Source organism: Brassica rapa, chromosome A10 (assembly GCF_000309985.2).
Source record: "Brassica rapa cultivar Chiifu-401-42 chromosome A10, CAAS_Brap_v3.01, whole genome shotgun sequence".
NCBI classification, from domain to species: domain Eukaryota; kingdom Viridiplantae; phylum Streptophyta; class Magnoliopsida; order Brassicales; family Brassicaceae; genus Brassica; species Brassica rapa.
In genome coordinates this window covers 5,843,374-5,861,799 of record NC_024804.2, presented here as the reverse complement: position 1 = coordinate 5,861,799, position 18,426 = coordinate 5,843,374, and the positions used below count along the sequence as shown (strand labels likewise).

Sequence of the window (18,426 nt, the reverse complement as noted above, 5' to 3'; positions counted from 1 at the left end):
TTCAAGAGCTTAAAAGCTCTGATACCATGTGAGATTTAGTAAATTATGAGGTGGTTGTGTGATGAGATTAAAGAGATTAAGTAGATTAAGGTTGAATCATAAGAATAAGAAAGAGAGAGAGAGTATTGGAAAGTGAGAGAGTATGAATGTGGAATCTCTTATTCCATACTGATTTAGTTCTTACATGAATTATATAAATAGATAAAAGAGTTGACAATGAGACTATAGCAAACTATAAACAATTGGGACCAGATCTGAGAATGTCACTCTCAACTTTGTAGAACTCTCCTCATTCCTTAAGAGCACATGTGACCTTTGTTTGTCACAAAGCCTCCATCGGCTCCTTCTCCTCCACAGCCTGGTCTCCACTTGTTTGAAACCCTCCAGATCATAAGGAGACTGATGGCAAGACATTTAAATCCAACACAATCCTTGCTTAACTTCCAAGGCACTCTTTGTATGGATTAGGTCATCTTGCAAGTATGAACTCAATCTCTCTCATCTTGTTTCCTAAGTTCTGGCTTCTCTTTATGTCTTTACTCTAGATCTTTATTGCTTCATCTTCACACTAAGATCTATTATTGGATTTTGCTATTGTAAGGGAGACGACTCCTCTTCTTGACCGAGAAGATCATCCCGAACCCTATTGATTTCTCTTTGGATTTATATGCAGTATCATTCAGCTATTATATCTGGTTAATCTTGTTTTATGGCTGAGTAGTCGTCTAGCTTGTCTAGGGTTCTAGGGTGTTGATCGCAAAATCTAAACTTAAATAACCGACCTTATTGTGTCTTTGTTAATCTCTGTTCTTAATGCTATTTATAACCTGATCAGTTACTGCTAGATCTTTGGTTGAATCTGCTCATTAACCGTGTAGTCGATTTCTTAATATTGGGTGAATGAGCCGCACATCTCTAGTCAGCGAAAGTAGATACTAGAGTGCTCGGTGAACCTATCGGACTTGATATCTACTGCTTGTGGTCGATCCTTGATCCAAACGAGAGTTTAGGTGTTAAGGCCGAACCGCAAAGGGAGCAGCACCACGACAGTGGGCTGTTCTACTTGAGTGATCCGTGTTCTAGATTGTGCTCCATTTCGCTTGAATAAATGTTTGGCTTAGCTTCAACACCCGATGAGAAACCCTAGATTGGCTTCTCTTTAATATTGAATTTACTCTTTGCAATCATTACTTTACTTGCACGTTACCACCTAATTCCCCACTTTTAGTTTTAGCTAAGTTGAAAACTCATAAGAATAAAGTGTAGACTGGTCCTCTGGATTGAATCTTAAATACTACAGTTACCACTGTTAACTTGACAGTAGGAAAGGTTCAGTTTTAGTGTATCATCGACCTGAAGGGAAATAAAAAAATAAGGGAAAGAGAGAAGTAAATTTTTTATCTATCTTAGGGAAATTCCTTGAAGATATAATTGTGAGCAAGTAAGACCATGATTAACGGAGTATTTTAAGTGGGGTTGTTAGTGTTATTAGGATTTTAAAAAAAATTAGCATTAATGTGAAGATGCGTTTCTTATTAGGGTTTTTTAGAGTCGGGTCTTGTGGGACACGTGTTCCCTTTTGCACGTTCATCTCTTTCTTTCTCGAGATAGAATCACTCGGCATCTCTCTCTCTCTCTCCTCCATGACGCCTTGTCTCTCAATCTTTCCTCGGCGACTCCGCATGTCTTTTGATCGGATGAATCAGTCGGCGTCTCCGTCGGTGGAATCTTCGTTTCTCTTGCTCTCCTCGACGACTCCGCCTCTCCGCTTTTGATCTCTCGGTGGCTCTCCTAGATGGCTCCTCAACGAATCCGCCTCTACGCTTTTGATCTCTTGGTGGCTCTCCTCGATGGCTCCACGTCTCTCTAGCTCTCCTCGACGACTCCGCCTCTCCGCTTTTGATCTCGCGGTGGCTCTCCTCGACGTCTCCTCGACGACTCCGCCTCTGCGCTTTTGATCTCTTGGTGGCTCTCCTCGACGGCTCCGCCTCAAGTGCCTTTTGATCTCGCGGTGGCTCTCCTCGACGAAGAAAAGCAGAGACGTCTCTCTCGGTGGCTCTCCTTGACGGAATCAAAACGGTGATTGTTGATGATTGCTCGAATCGAAATGTAAAGCTATGTCTCTTGATTCTGTCTCATGTGTTTGTTTATGTCTCCTGATTAATAAATCGTTCACCACTGATCCATTTTCGATTGGGTTTATTTCTTTGTGTGTTGAGATGTACGGATCAGGAGACATGCTTGGAAGGTCTAAGCAGAGGACTACACCTAGCGAGAAGATCCAGTTGCAAAACAGGTAAAACGTATATCTTGATCTGTTACATAGATTGGAAGTGTTGAAATGTGATTGTGATTCTTGTATTGAATTCGATTGTGTTCTGAAATGAATATATTGTGATTCTTGTGTGAATTGAAGCCTCGGTAATTAATGTTTTGGTTATTGTTAGATTATGGTTGTGCTTAAAATCTTTGGTTAATTTCGATTGGGTTCTTAAATGAATTGAATGTGATTCTGGTCTGAATTGAAGCCTCGATAATTAATGTTTTGGTTAGTGTTAGATTAAAGTTAAGATAGGTAATAAATAGATGAAATCTAAGGTGTTAGCTATATTTCTACTCGAATTCATTGAGTGTTATGAATGCGTTGATCAAAGCTTCTTTCGTTCTTCTCTTCTATAAAACACATACTTCTTCTCTTCCTTCTATAAAAAATCGAGTTTTTTTCTTTTTCTCTTGACACATTCGGATATGAATTCTAATTCATATACTCTGACGTCAAACTTTGTTGACTTTCTTCAACTCAACAACACACTGTCTTTGGTTATGTTCAAGACAGTGTCAAACTATGTTCCATTACAAGTCCCTTTGTTTGGCACTTATCCTACAGAAGCTTCAATCCCAAGTTTAGACACTCATGCAGAGCGTATTCAAAGGAGGAAATGGACGCTAATTGATGATATTGTCCTGATCAGGCAGTCTCTGTAAAAGAGGTTTTTAAACAGGCAGTCTCTCTGAAAGAGGTTTAAAAAAAAACAGTAGGGACTCACATGATTTAAAACTTAGAATCATCATCTTTACAATATTGTAATCCACATCTAAGAAGTCCTAATCACGAAAGTACATCATACGATATCCTAGCTTAGCAACCAAATTCATCTAGCCAACAACTTAGCATAATCTTGTCTTCATTCCCCTCTACTAACCTCATTTCTTTGCATAAAATAAAAAAGTGAAGGCTTTACCTTGGGAGTATCGATCACATGATTCTAGGACTTCCAAACAAGTATCTGGACCTGCAGGTAAACATTAGTTCCTATTCTCTCTCTACTATTTTTCTCTCTTGGTCAAAGTCTGCTTATATGCATGATCATTAACCAAGATTGGACAGGCTTCCATGAATCAAGCTTTAATGGTGGTTGCCACCAAGTCCTGTTCACTTTTTTTTTACCTATATCCTAGAATTATTTGTGAAGCAAGCCTTAATGGTTATAGCCACCAAGTCATGTTCTAATCCTTTACCTATGAAATTCTTATGAAGCAAGCCTTAATGGTTGTAGCCACCAAGTCATGTTCGAATTCCTTCCTAAGAAATCTCTAATATATTAAATTTTTTTAATCATTATTTCGAAAATAGAGAGAGAAATGGTGATAAATCTATATACGCAAGGCTTTACCTTCCAGACTTGTTTGAAGAATCTGATCCCATGTATACCAAGCCCCAAGACAAGCAGTTGTGTCAGGTTTAGTGTTTGAGGTCAGCTTTGGTTCCTTCAAAACAATCTTAGCAGGAGTGGTTAGTTGACAGGTTGATCCACTTTAGTATCTTTAGTACTATCTGCAATCAGTAAATCTAGAATGGTGCTAAAGAGTGGTTAGATATCTAGCAAAATCTATAAGTTCATAATCCCCTTCTTGACTCAATAATAACTTAATTTAAAAACATTTTTAATAAGACTAATAAGTAAATAAATACCAGTAAACCTCCCCCAGACTTAAACTACACTGTCCCTAGTGTAAATTCGGTCGGAGTTATGGTTAGAAATAAATCATAAGGACTCAATGTAAAAAGTAGGAACGATATACAAAACAAGAATAGATGTCGACCAATGTAAGGATGTTGATGTCGGTCGACGCAGGTAAGGCAATGTCGATCGATGTCGACTTGTTCACTTCGGTCGATACAGATGGCAATCGTCTACTCGGATCTTCTTTTTGTTTATTTTATTTTATTTTATTTATGACCTGCAATAAGTAAAAACCAATATAAATAGTAAATTAAAAAAAACTTAATAAATATTACCTAATAGTGGGTTGCTTCCTACTCAGTGCTTTGTTATAGTCATTTAGCTTGACTTTGGAGGTGTTTTGGCTAGTAGTGTTGAGAACTGAGACTTGTTGGAAAAAAAGTATCCATTTCCTCTTTGCGATTGTTGAACCATGTACCAGTGAAGTCTCTCATTGCTTCATCCCCTCTGCGCCATTTATCCTTCATTGCTGCAGTTGTGTTTTAAATTTTCTCAATTTTCACCAAGACTTTCAAGGTTGAATTGATGTCTGGTAAGTGCGGCGTAAGTGTCAGCTGAGATCTCCTTTCCATGGTAAGGTGTGTTGGACATGTCGGATGTCGTCTTTGGTACTAGCCGGCCTCGGTTTGTATCACTGTCGATCGATGTTGAATGGTTGGTGTCGATCTATTTGTTGTTGCGTCTGTCGATCGATATCGATGCTTCTGGTCGACGTGCAATGTAACTTTGAAACTCCACCAACTCCCCTTGTATAGCTTCAACCTTGGAGGTCAATGCACTGATGGTAAGATCCATTGGGAAATAGATGTCATCACATCTCCCATCAAGCCTCTCCTCTGTAGTTTCCAGAGGTCTGTAGATCCCTTCTATCAACTGATCTATCTCTTCTCTGGTGTGGAAATTCGGTTGAGACTTCATTGTGTGTGGGCGTGGCAGATTGGTGTCGATCGATGCAGCCAAGCGGTTGTTGATCGATGCGTGATGATGTCTGTCGAGCAATGGTGATTGTCTTCTGTCGATCGATGGCAGTCGAGCAGTGCCGGTCGCGTTCTGAATTCTGGCTATGTCCTTCTTCATCTTCTCCATGCAAGTAGTTTGCCAACTTATACTATCATTCAATGGATAGTAGACACCATCAAGCTTCATCTGAAAAGCTTCTTTGTTCCTATCATGTTCACCACATACTCCATAGAACATCTCGTTGATATCGTCCTGGGTGTAGATCTTTGGTACCAACTTTGTCTGTGTGAATTGGTTAGCATGTTCAGGAAGACATATGTAGGCTGGTCATCTCTTGAAGCACTTTCCAGAAGTCTTCTGATATCCTTGTTGTGAATAGGAATGGTGTGTCCATCTAGATCTCTGGCAAATTTGCGATCATCTCTGTAGACTCCATACTCATCTTTCTCTTCCCAGTAAAATATCCTGTTACCATAAAGATCATAAGCTCTTTTGTCGAATTCTGGCTGTATGGTGACCGTTGGAACGTCTATGTTGATTGATGGATGGGTTGTATTGCGAGATTGTTGTTTGAAGCTGTTTTCTATGCCACCAGCTATGTCGTAGAACTCCTTTGTAGTCTTCTGTTCGCCGTTGCTGTGTTGATGTGTGAACAAATTGTCTGCTCCATTGGCTGTCTGAAGGATATCTGCAATATTTTCTCGAGATACGTGTAGTGTGCAACCGTCTATGGCTTTTGCGTAGCCATTAGGGTCCCTGAAAATACCAAATTCGTCTGGAGTTAGATACTTGTAATCTAATTTATCTTTTTCGATTACAGTGGTTTTCGGTATTGAATGGGTGTCATTCGACGTGGTATTGTTGTTGTCGATCGATAGTTGAGGAAGCTTATCGATCGATTGCTGATGACGAGTTTCGATCGATTGGCTGAAACGAGTTCTTTCCCAAGCAGCTTCTTCTTGAAATTGATCTGTATCATCGCGCTTTTGCATGTTGAGCAACTCCTCGTCTGTGAAGCTATCTTGTAGTTTAGCTGCTCCTGGTGTGTAGGTTACTGTTTCTACTGCAAAGCTCTCGTGGTGGTGTTCATCTGCCCCAACTACCAATCGAGTAGTCTCCATCTCGCACACAGTTGAAATCAGTGTCGACCGATTTGTAGTAGGCAGTGTCGGTCGATGCTCGCGTTCGGCATCGTTGTTGAGGTTGAGTATCGATCGATGGCAAGTTTGCAATGTCAAACGATGGTGCATTCCTTTTCCAAGAGGAATGATGTAAGAATTTATATTCCTCACCAAGGATGCTCTGTACTCAATGGCTCGTTCCTCCTCTAAGTCGTCATCATACTTGTCTGTATGCATATTTTGTCTTGTGTCCCATTCATCCGGATACGTGTCGACCCATTTCTCTTTGTCAGCGTCGGTCGATTTTGTATTGTTTGTGTCGATCGACGTAACTGGATGAGTGTGTGGGAACCGAAATTCACCCCTGTCGATTTCCGTAAATTAAGGAACTTAGGGAAAACCCTAATTTCCCAGAGGACCCGGCTATCTGCGGAACCGCACACAAGCAATCAAGTTAACGAAGGGAATAAGTAAAAGTATGTTAAAAACGAGATTGAGAGCAAGAAGGATCTTATTTCGATTCTGCGTAAGAGTGGTACAATGAGGTAAAGCCTTAGATGCGAGAGCCGTCAGCGAGTTTCCTAGTTCTAACAATCTAAGACTAAAACCCTAGTTGAGACGCAGCTCGATAACAAAAACGGAAATATTCCTAAGTGCTAAGTTTTGGTGGTGAGAGCTCTGAAAATCGTCTCCCTTCTTCTGTCCTTGGCCTTCTGCTTATATACTCCTCCCTAGGCGGTTTAGTCCTTCCTTTTCGCCCAGATTCGAATCTATCGGAAATCTTCCATTTATCTCGATCTTTCCATTTTTCTTCGGAAATCTTCTATTTATCTTCAAACTTGACATTTATCTTCAAACTTGACATTTATCTTCTTTCTGCGAGTAAATAGTCAAACCGTCATTGTATCTTTGGGCTGGACTTCATCTAAATCGTGAATAGGCTTTTATCGCGTTTTAGGACTTTCCGAGCCGTTTTGCGATAAAACCGTTTTACGATTTTAGACGAGATCGTTTCCTGATACGATGCCTTTTCATAAAACGTCTCAAGTTAACCGTATATTTTGACAATGTACGATGTTTCGTCTAATCGTTGCCGTTTTATACGATCTTCCCGAATTTTACGAGAAAAGAAGACTTTTACGATTTTTATTGTAAAACTCGAATGGTAAGACGGATCGAGATGAAACGAGAGACGTTTCGACCATGGTTCAGAGCATGATCGAATCGAAGGACGTATGCCTTGTGTTGAGAATGCGGGGGAGCGAGGCTCGGGACGGACAGCTCGACGTACGGCGAGCCAAACCGGGTTGGTTCAGCTCGCCGTTCGGCGAACTGATTTGAGGTGATCAGCTCGCCGTACGGTGAGCTGGTCCGGGACGAGCCAGTTCATCGTGCGGCGAGCTGAACCGGCTGGTTCGGTTCATCGCACGTCGAACTGGTTCGGTCGAACCTGCTCGTAGTGTGGTGGATGCGGTTTTTGCGGTTTTTCGCTTAACTTAGGCAATCGTGTAATCGGAGATTGTTTCGTTCATTTTTCCGAGATGACAATTTCCAAGTTTCGCGCAGATTTTCTTTGTTCGGAAAGTCCTTAGAATTTTTTAAACAATTTCTCGTGTTTTATAAAATGTATCTTTATTTTTGCGGAAAGTTTTGGTCATTGATTCCGTCGTACCGATTTTGACCCCAACAGAGTGTTGATCGATTCCGAATAGTCAGATTCGTACTCGGCTCGACAGTGGCAAGCTGCAATGATTCCGACATCATTGATTTTTCTGGAGATCGTCTATGGCTTCTTGAGTGGGATAGGGTCGTAGTGGGCATTAGGATCGATTAGTGTTAGACACAACTGGTTGGTTTGCAAGTTGCACACTGCTCCCACTGTTGACAAGAAGGCTCTCCCAAGTAGTAGAGAAGAGTTCCAGTTTAACTTGATGTCCAAGACATGGAAATCAACTGGAACTAGGACATTACCAATCTGCACCTCTAGGTCTCTCACAATTCCTCTTGAGTTCTTTTGGGAACAATCAACAAAAGGGAACAATTCCTGCAAAGGCTCCACCTGCAAACCCAGATGGTCTGCCATAACCCTAGGTAGGATGCTGGCTGATGGTCTTGTGTCACACAAGGCATGTGGGAATTTAATACCCTGCACTGTGCATGGTATTGCAAATTGCCCAGGATCACTCTTCTTCTTCAATGTAATCATTTTCCTCATCTTTTCTCTAGCTTCACATAACATTCTCTTATTGTCTTCTTCTCTCTCTCTCTAGTTTCTATGAAGAACATCCACAATATGTGGCTGTAATAAGCTTCTTCGAATGGCTTATGTAGAGGACTCCTGAAGACTCTCTTTTGGAAATTTTTCTTTTCCTTTTCATTAGCCTCCCTCTTCAGATGTTTCGCCACTTTTTCCTTTCTTTTCCTTAGGGTTCTTCAAGTAGAGACCCTATCCTCTGTTGAGATGAGATCAATATATAGGAAGAGAAAGACATGAGGAGTTGAGTATGATGAAGAGGCCGTAGTAATACTAGTTATCCGAGTAAGTTACAAAGGGTAAACCAAAGTTACCCAAGTAATACTAGTATACCAGTTATACTAGTTACCCGGGTAAGTTTGGAAGAAGAAGAGAAGCCCGATTCCCTTTGCTAAGGCATCAGTCCGTTGCAAGGGAAGAGGAAGCGCGTGTGACAGGCTAGAGACGAGCTAGATAAAGCAAAAGGAGCTTTATACACAAGGAAGAAGCTCATTGGATGGTTTGAATTAAAGCAAACCTTATCTCTTGTAATAGTGTCACTTTATGAAACCCTCATCCTAGTGTTACCTCCTCATATATATTGTAAACTCTGATCAGATTAATAATTAAGAAATATGAGATTATCTCTCTAGACTCTCTCTCTCTTGTTCATGATGATTCTTAAATACTCTTAAACATGGTTACTACATAATCTCTCTACAAGTCTCCCATTAATCTTCTCTAATCTACCTTTAATCTCTCAATACCTACTATATTCTCTAAAATCATATGGTATCAGAGCCCGGTTGGCTTTGGTATTGAGAAACCTCATTCCATTTTTTTCCTTTCTCTAGCTCTTGTGTTCTTGAGGGTTCCGTGAAGCTGTGTGATAAAGTTGAGTCCTGTGGTGCTGTGCTTTGAGTTCGTGTGTTCTTGAAGTCTAGTGATAGACCATATATTTTACCCATTTTTAATAATGGTCTATAAGTGTTTTAAAGTGTTTTAAGATACAATTATTATGTTTTGGAGTCTATTTAGAGTATTTACAGATTCAGGGACGTTTAGGAGAAATATTGTGATTTTAGAGTCTTTTGGAACCTTTGGAGGTGCAGAGTTGCACAGACGCGTCAGATGTTTAGCTATGGATGGAGATCTTCCGACCGTTAGATTGAGCCCATATTTTGACATAAGATAGAGCTTTGAGTTAGCTTTCCAATGCCACCGGTCTCAGGTCAATCAGCATCCTATAGCAGAAATTATACCTGTTTTACTGAAGAGTGATCAGTCTGCCTCGCGAGAGGAAGCTGCCGAGAAGAGGAAGCCGCGTCGATCGATGCAGCACTCTGCACGTCGATCGATGGAGATCCCAGATCTTGGGCCTTGTATATTTTATGACCAGAAGTAACCATAAATTACCAGAATGCCCTTAGATGACCAGAAATCCTATTTATGTTATTTCTAAGCCATTGTTGATGGCTACGCTTTACAGACTTCTTTACGCTTTCATTTCCATTGTTTCTCTGAAAGGAGAGAAGGGATGAGCTCCTATCAGAGTCCTCCTGGAACTCCTTTGGTTTTTCTTATCTATTCTATTTCAGTTTTATATCTATTCATCTATGATTTATGTTTTCATGTTTGAGTAGATCCACCTGTTAGATCCAGGGTTCAGATAGGTTTGTGGGATTAGCCCCAAACTATAGATCTGCCTTGTTGTGATATTCATGATAAATTTGTATTCATTGCTTGTTTTAGAGTAATTAACTAGAACTTGATCATAGGATTGCATACTCAAGCACCCTTGTTATCCCATCCTGACATCTATCTATCATATTAGGACTGCTAGAGAGGACTAACCACCAATTTAGTATCTTAATAGGGCATATCATACTCGTGCATAGGCCTGGCTACAACCCATCGATCGATGTCCTCAACTGACTATCGGTCGACGTAGGTAAAGATGTATCGGTCGATGTCCCAATAGGACCATCGATCGACACTCTTTCGTTGTCAACATACCGTTGAGACACGAGATCTAGCTTGTTAACCAGTGAAACATGCGACAGCTGATCACTGAGTTAAGCAGTTGAGCTCTAACATATCATGCATGCAACAAATAGGTACCTATAGGAATTATAATCTCCAACACCTGAATAGAAACCCTAGATCTAGCAACCATCCTTCCATCGAACAACCCTTGCCAAGCTGAACAATTTCCTTGTTCATCTTGTTTATTGCTTTATTTATTACTTGCTTTATTACTGCTTTAAAACCTATTAGCCTAGCTTAATCATATAACTCTTAGATCTAATCGGTTCCCTAGCTCCTTGTGGATTCGATCCCTAAGTACTATAACTCGACCTCTTTTGATGAGAGTAACACTCTTTAGGGTAATTTGAGTGATATCATCTGGTACTGTGTGTTCTTCAGCTGAGTTGCAAGTTTGAAGCTTTCTGGTCATTTCTGGTTCAAGCAAGAGAAGATGGAAGGAAACTACTTCAGCAAGCTAGTTACTGCCCGGTTGCGTTGAAGGGTGGTTCAAACTACCTCTTGTGGTCTAGATTTGTGAAGACTGCCATTGGAAGGCTAGGGATGTGGAGCCACATCACTGATGATGGTCCGAAGCCAGTGGCCAAAGAAACTGAAGAAGGTGAAGAGGAAAAGACTCTCACCAAAGCTGAAGACAAGAAGTAGGTACAAGAAGACTTGATGGTGCTTTCCGTGCTGCAAGGATCTCTTGATGTTTCTCTTCTTGAAGCTTACAGCTACTGTGAGACTCCCAAACACTTGTGGGAGACCCTCTCAAAGACGTTTGGAAACGTCTCCAACATCATCCGTGTGTTTGAGCTGAAGAGAGTCATTAACTCCATGAAGCAAGATGGAGGAGAGCTCACCAAACACATGGGAAAGTTTGGATCATTATGGTCTGAACTTGAAAGTCTAAGACCTAACACCACTGATCAAGCAGCTCTTATGGAAAGAAGAGAACAAGATCAAGTGTTTGGATTGTTGATGACATTGGATCCTTGCTACAAGGATGTCATCAAACACATCTTGAGATCGCCTAACCTACCATCCATGGAGGAAGTATGCGCGCAACTTCAGAAGGGGGAGGGTGTAGAAACCCGTTAAAAAAAAAAAAAAAAAAAAAAAAAAAAAAAAAAAAAAATATTATTTAGTGGTCGTACCGCGGGCAATGGATGGTCGAAGAAATGATCATGGGTGAACCATAAGCTGCTGGACCATGGTTAGAAAAGTGTTAGATTGATCAGAAGGATGTTTTGGAAGCATAACATTTTTGGAAGCACGACGGTTTAGAAGCTCGATGTTTCAGAAACCCGTTATTTCTCAGCCACTAAGTTTGCCGCAAAACTTAATGGCTATCACCAGAATATCATTTGGAAGATATTATAAGTTGGAAGCAGGACGGGAGTTAAGCAGGACGGGAAGTAAGCACGACAGGATCGAAGCACGACGGGAAAACCCGAAGTTTGGCGAAAACCCTAATTTTGGGTATTATCGATTTTTCGAAGAAGCCGGAGGCTCGAGAAATATTTTCCATCAAGGTCAGGATTCACTTGGAGTTTATTAAAAATATTCATCTCATCAGAACGGGCGTAGAAAAATATTCGGGATTGATCGCGGGACGAAAATTCACCGGAAGGGTCGAAATCAGTCGAATGGACCGAGAAGCTCGAGCTGGCCTTATTTATGAGATAAGGACGTGATGTAACCTGCCTGGCATGGTATGTGGCAAGGGAAGCAGGAGGTGTTGAAGCCCAGGAGAGCACAGCATGCTGATTGACACCCAGAAGCACGAGGTGCCGCGAAACCTGCGATCGGAGCATGCTGAGCGACATGTGTGCGCTGAGTGTCAATCTGGATGAGGTCAGGCCGTGGATCAGACATCTGGAGGGCATGGTGTCACTCTGCATGATGTCCTGGTCATGCCATCAGACATGTGGAGCACGAGGTGCCGCGACGCATGCGTCCGGAGCCATGCGAGGCGACACACGGGCTGCCACACGGCTTGTTTCTGATTGGTTGCTGCATCCTATATAAACCCCACGACCCCAGCTCATTTCAAACCATCCAGCACACCTGAAACTCAGAGAAAAACGTGAGAGAGAAAGCTAGAGAAAGAAAGTTCGAGTTTCGATCGTTTTCGAGTCTTTTCAGCAGTTTTCGAGAACAGTTATTCTACTCGATTCGAGTCTACATCTAAGAGAGGTTCTGCTCGACTCAAGATCAGTTCAGAAGTGGGTCTACTTGTGAAGGTCAAGAAAGGGTTCGGAACGCAGAAGACGGATTCGGGGTCAAGGCCACGGTCAACCAAAAACAGTGAGTTATAATCAATTGTTTGCTAAGCTGTTTTTATGCAGGTTCCCATTACTTGGAAGTTGGATCATGGCAGGAGGCCAGGTCTAAACTAAGTAATGGTTTGATTAGTTGATATTAATGGTTAGGTTGATAGCATGCTTAGTTATTACTTGAGAACCGTAGTAGCATGCTAATGGTTAGGTTGATTGGTTAGCAATTTCTGATTGCTTAGATGATATTGCTAGGTTGCGGATAGTTAGATATTCTGGAATTAGTATTTATGCTAGATTCTAGAATATATTTGATTGTGTTTGGTTGTGATGATTGTGTGAAACCTTGGTTATATTACCGGGTTTTGGTATTTGTTATGTACTGGCCGACAGCATTGTGTAACCCACATTGCTAGGCATGTGTAGGGGTGAGTTAGTGTTCCTTCAGACCTCGTACCCAGCGGGTTCAAGAAAACCCCTTATTCGCTGGATCGGGAAGACTCAGAGAGACGGGGTCATGGCCTATGGCTGAGTGATTACACGACGGTGTAATGTGGCAGTGACCCGAAGGACTGTGGGCTGTCGCGCGGTGACCCGAATGACTGTGGGCCGCGGTCGGTTGAAAGTTCCTTCTTCCTGGCCTGTGTGGTGGGAAGTTAGGATATTGCCGATAGTGAAGGGGGAACCTAACGTCACCGGGACCCGAGTTATATATATATATATATATATATTTTATAAAGGGATTTGGTAAACCCTAGTTTATTGGGATATCGATTTACAAAGACTATATTATAGTATCGATATTTTACTCGTATTATTTTACTACGGGTTTCAGATTTTATATTATTGCTGCTATTCCTGATTTATGCTATTAGGTGAACCTCTCGCTTTAGATTGTTTGGGGTTGGGATAGCGAGGGGTTGTATTTGTTAGTTGGGGATTGTAACTCACTGAGTAATGCTAGATTACTCACCCCTCACTCGTTGTTGTTTTCAGGTGACCAGTAGTTTGTAGCGGTCGCGGGAAGCTAGGCAGGCTGGTGTAGATTTTGCATCTTTTTGCTTGCGACGTTTTCAGACTATAAGTATGTATCTTTTGCTCGATGGCATGCCACTACGCTTATAATATTTTTGTGTTGTGAACCGAATATGATATAAGATAAATAAATCGATGTTTTATGTAAATGCGTTGTTGTTTCTGATATTAGCTTTGTCCAAGCTAACACAACGCCAGGTCGGAGTACGGGTTGAGAAGCCTTAGGCTTCGATCTGACGGGACGTGTTAGCGGGGGAACCGGCCAAGTCACGAATTGCACTCTTTGTGACCAGGCTGGAACGCCCCTAACCCGTCATGTAGCGCTCCCGGGCCTTGGTAGAAAGTCAGCCGTCGGTCATGTTCTTGTTTGATTGTTGGCCGGTGGTTCGACCTATACCTAGAACGGTTCGGGGGTGTTACAGAGGTGGTATCAGAGCATGGTTTCGTCCATGCGTGACACAAGTGCTTTCAATGTTTTATCTAGTCAAAAGAGTCACAAAAAGATGTTTTAGGAAACCAGCCGCTTCCCGCATTAGGTTTAAATAGGAATATGACTTACCTTTTTATGTGTGTGCAGATGGCTAATCGCGGGATAGGTGATGATGGACGAGATCGGATTTGGGGAGAGGGTAGGGTCTCAACAGGCAGAGGATTGGGTTACAGATCAGAGCAAGAGAATGGAAATGGCGTTAGTGAAATGTTTGGACACGACAGGAGCCCTCTGCAGAGAACAAGATCTTTTCCAGTGTACGGTAACCCGACCAGAGTTACAAGGGAGGCCAGTTTGGCAAGCGTTAGTCCAAGTCGTAATTGGGAGCAGAGACATCAGCAAGATCAATCCGCTCAATCAAACCCGAGGACAGATCAGAACCGTGCCACAGAAAGACCACAAGATCAAGGAGCAGAAAACACTTTGAAGCTGTTGCACGATGTGATGACCCAGGCACTTAGTAACCGGAGCACACGTACTGATACCCCTGAAGTTTCGAAGCTGTTATCTACCATGAAGAATATCGGATCCTACAGATACAAGGGAGGATCAGATCCTATTGAAGCTCTCAAGTGGATTACTATGATGGAGAAGAATTTTGAAGCCATGGAGTGCCCAAAAGAATATATGAAGAAGATCGCAGTGTACTATCTTGAAGGAGACGCAACCGGATGGTGGGACAGCATAGAGAGGCAGTGTGGACATACCATCACATCATGGGAATCTTTCAAGGGAGAGTTCGAAAGGAAGTACTTTCCTCCTGAAGCAAAGCATCGGTTGGAGCGTCAGTTTATGAACCTTGTTCAAGGAGATAGGCCAGTGAGGAGTTATGATTCTGAGTTCACAAGGTTGAGGCAACATGTTTTTGATGGACGTGAAGATGAAGGAACGATGATCCGTAACTTCATGTACGGATTAAAGCCGGAGATTGGAAGTCGTTTAGCTGGAAGCAACTTTAACAGCTTATCCGATCTGGTGGAGAAGGCTGTTAATGTTGAGACTGCAGTAGAGACAGAAAAGATGGTTACACAATATTCTGGAAGACACTCCAAGTTCAACCAAGGAGAAAGGTCAAATTACAACAATGGTCCAAGGTTTAACAAAGGCAAAGGGCGAGGAGGCCAGAGCAATTATCGTGGTAACTCTGGAGTCTGTTACACATGTGGGCAGCCGGGACACATATCAAGGGTCTGTCCCAACAATCAGCGGAACAACCAGTGGGGTAACCAGCAGGGTTATCCACAGATAAGGATCGAGGATGTGACTTGTTTCTCTTGCGGAAAGAAGGGCCATTATGCGTCGTCATGTCCAAACAAGCCAATCCCTGCGACCCTTCTCGCGATCCGAGCTCCTCCTAGCCGTCCAGGAATTGAGCCAGCACCAAAGAAGCAAAACCTAGGAGGTAGGGTTTATGCCTTAGAAATAGAGAACCCTGACAATGCAGGACCTTCCCACGGTCCCATTACAGGTATAGTGGGTGTTCAACCTCCTCTTTTTAGTGTATGGAATTTAGTTAGGATTCTGGTTATATTGCTTGATCGTTAGGTTGCGCGTTTAGAAATATTATGATTGTGATTGTGTGAGTTTTGATTAGTATTATTGTGATTGAGATATTGTTGATTGAGTTACTGTGGCAGGAACAATACATGTTGCTGGTAAACCCACTCATGTATTGTTCGACTCGGGGGCAACACATAGCTTTGTGACCCCTGAAGTAGCTGCCCAGTTTTGGGATTGTTTTGTGGTTGACAGGGTAAGCGTGGCAGTCTTGACCCCTGCAGACCGAACCCTTCAAGCGGATCAGCGTATCAAGAATGTTCCATTGGTTATTCAAGAGAAAGAGTTCGTGGCAGATTTGCTAATCGTGCCTTTGGAAGGGTACGAAGTCATCCTTGGAATGGACTGGTTATCGAGATACGAAGTTCAGATTGATTGTGGAAAAGGGAGATTGTTGTTTGGCAGAGGCAAGCGTCCAGAGATGGTATACTTTGGAATCAGTCCTAGTATGACCGTGTCACTGATAGCAGCATTGAGAGTTCAAGATTTGTTTCAAGACGGGGAAGTGTATTTGGTAACTTTATCGGTTAGTGGAGGAGCCACTGACGATGAAGTTAAGGTTGAAGACATAGACGTGGTCAAGGAGTTTGAGGATGTATTTGCACCGCTAAAGGAATTACCTCCACCTCGGAGTAATCCCTTTACCATTACCTTGGAGCCTGAAGCAAGACCTATTGCCAAGGCACCGTATCGGATGGCACCAGCAGAGTTAGCTGAGCTAAAGAAACAATTGGAAGATCTATTGGAGAAAGGATTCATCCGATCAAGTTCCTCACCTTGGGGAGCTCCTGTTCTATTTGTGAAGAAGAAAGACGGAAGCATGAGGTTGTGTATCGATTACCGCGGTATCAACAACATCACCATCAAAGACAAGTATCCTCTTCCGAGGATAGACGAGCTATTGGATCAACTTAAAGGAGCAAGTTGGTTTTCGAAGATTGATTTGGCATCAGGGTATCATCAAATTCCCATTGCCGAGTCAGATACTCTGAAGACGGCATTTCAGACAAGGTATGGGCAGTACGAGTTCGTGGTTATGCCCTTTGGTCTCACCAACGCCCCTGCAGCTTTCATGCGTTTGATGAATGAAGTGTTTCATGACTACCTCGACAAGTTCGTGATCATCTTCATCGACGACATCTTGGTGTACTCGAGAAGCGAGGAGGAGCACAAAGAGCATCTCAGACTAGTTATGGAGAGGTTGCGAGACCAGAAGCTATTTGCCAAGTTCAGTAAGTGTTCGTTTTGGAAGAGAGAGATTGGATTTCTTGGTCATATAGTATCAGGAGAGGGCGTGGCTCCTGATCCAGAGAAGGTCCAAGCCATACGGGAATGGCCTAGACCTACCACAGTGACGGAAGTGAGGAGTTTTCTCGGACTCGCGGGCTATTATCGGAAGTTTGTTAAGGACTTTTCTTCCATTGTAAAGCCCTTAACTAAACTGACCGGTAAAGGAGTACCTTACCTTTGGGTGGAAGCAACAGAGAATGCATTCAAGACGTTGAAGGAAGCTCTCACCACCGCACCGGTGTTAGCTTTGCCCGAGCAAGGAAAACCTTACACGGTTTACACGGATGCTTCACGAGTTGGGCTGGGTTGTGTTCTTATGCAAGATGGGAGAGTCATTGCATATGCCTCGCGGCAACTACGGAAGCATGAAGATAACTACAGCACACACGACTTGGAGTTAGCGGCCGTGGTGTTTGCTTTACGAATTTGGAGATCATATTTGTACGGGGAAGAAGTGGAGGTATACACAGACCACCAAAGTCTTAAATACCTCTTCACTCAGCCAGATCTCAACCTGCGCCAGCGTAGATGGATGGATTTTGTAGCTGACTATGACCTAAAGATTCGTTACCATCCTGGTAAAGCGAATGTTGTGGCAGATGCCTTAAGTCGAAGGAAGATGGATTCAGATTTAGAAAAAGAAGTGGAGCTGTTGAATCAAGAGTTGAAGCAAGTGAAGTTGGTGGCTTTGGAAGGGCAGACAAGTGAACCATTGGGAGTACAAGCAGGGAATCAAGCCAGCTTGATTCAGAAGATTCGAGAGGAGCAACTTAAAGACGAGAAGCTACAAAAGATTGCTGAAGAACTCAGAGGGCAAGATGGACCAAATAGTGCTGGCTACTACTTGGCGGATGATGGAACGTTACTTATTAATGGGAGGATCACGGTCCCAAAAGGACAAGGGCTGAGAGATGAGATACTAAGGGTCGCACACCATTCTTTACTTAGTATCCATCCTGGAAGTTCGAAGATGTACCGAGACGTGAGAAGATACTATCATTGGCCGGGCATGAAGAGATTGGTAGCACAATGGGTCGCGCAGTGTGCAACATGCCAGCAAGTCAAAGTGGAGAACCAAGTTCCAGGAGGACTGTTGCAGAGTCTTCCGGTACCACAGTGGAAATGGGACTCGATTTCCATGGATTTCATCACCGGTTTACCCACCGCTCCAGGTAGATCGAACAACTCAATCTGGGTGATTGTGGATAGGTTAACCAAGGTCACACACTTGTTATCGATGAGGGATACGGATAAAGTTGAAGTACTGGCCGAGCTGTACATCAACGAAATCGTGAAGTTACATGGAGTACCTTCAGACATCGTCTCAGATCGTGACCCTAGGTTCACCGCAGCATTTTGGGAAGCGTTACAGGAAGCCTTGGGGACGAAATTGTTTAGAAGCACGGCG

The 18,426-nt window shown here is 42.6% G+C and overlaps 1 protein-coding gene across 3 annotated transcripts; it reads left to right on the top strand.

Annotated features, from left to right (window-relative positions):
* Positions 1–2,023: 2,023 nt before the first annotated feature.
* LOC117128956 lies at positions 2,024–15,777 on the top strand. 3 transcript variants are annotated; one of them, XM_033282061.1, is made up of 3 exons: positions 2,044–2,296; positions 13,643–13,730; positions 14,259–15,777. In XM_033282061.1, exon 3 carries the CDS (start codon positions 14,259–14,261, stop codon positions 15,714–15,716), a length of 1,458 nt encoding a protein of 485 aa, XP_033137952.1. In that variant the 5' UTR covers positions 2,044–2,296; positions 13,643–13,730; the 3' UTR covers positions 15,717–15,777. The 3 variants fall into 3 exon arrangements, with proteins under 3 accessions (XP_033137953.1, XP_033137952.1, XP_033137951.1); XM_033282062.1 differs by lacking the exon at positions 13,643–13,730 and having other exon boundaries at positions 2,024–2,296; XM_033282060.1 differs by having other exon boundaries at positions 2,048–2,296; positions 13,643–15,777.
* The last annotated feature ends 2,649 nt before the right edge of the window (positions 15,778–18,426 follow it).

Excerpts from the sequence above, each read along its gene's own strand:
- LOC117128956 (XM_033282060.1), top strand. The coding sequence starts at position 14,232 with ATGACTTACCTTTTTATGTGTGTGCAGATGGCTAATCGCGGGATAGGT.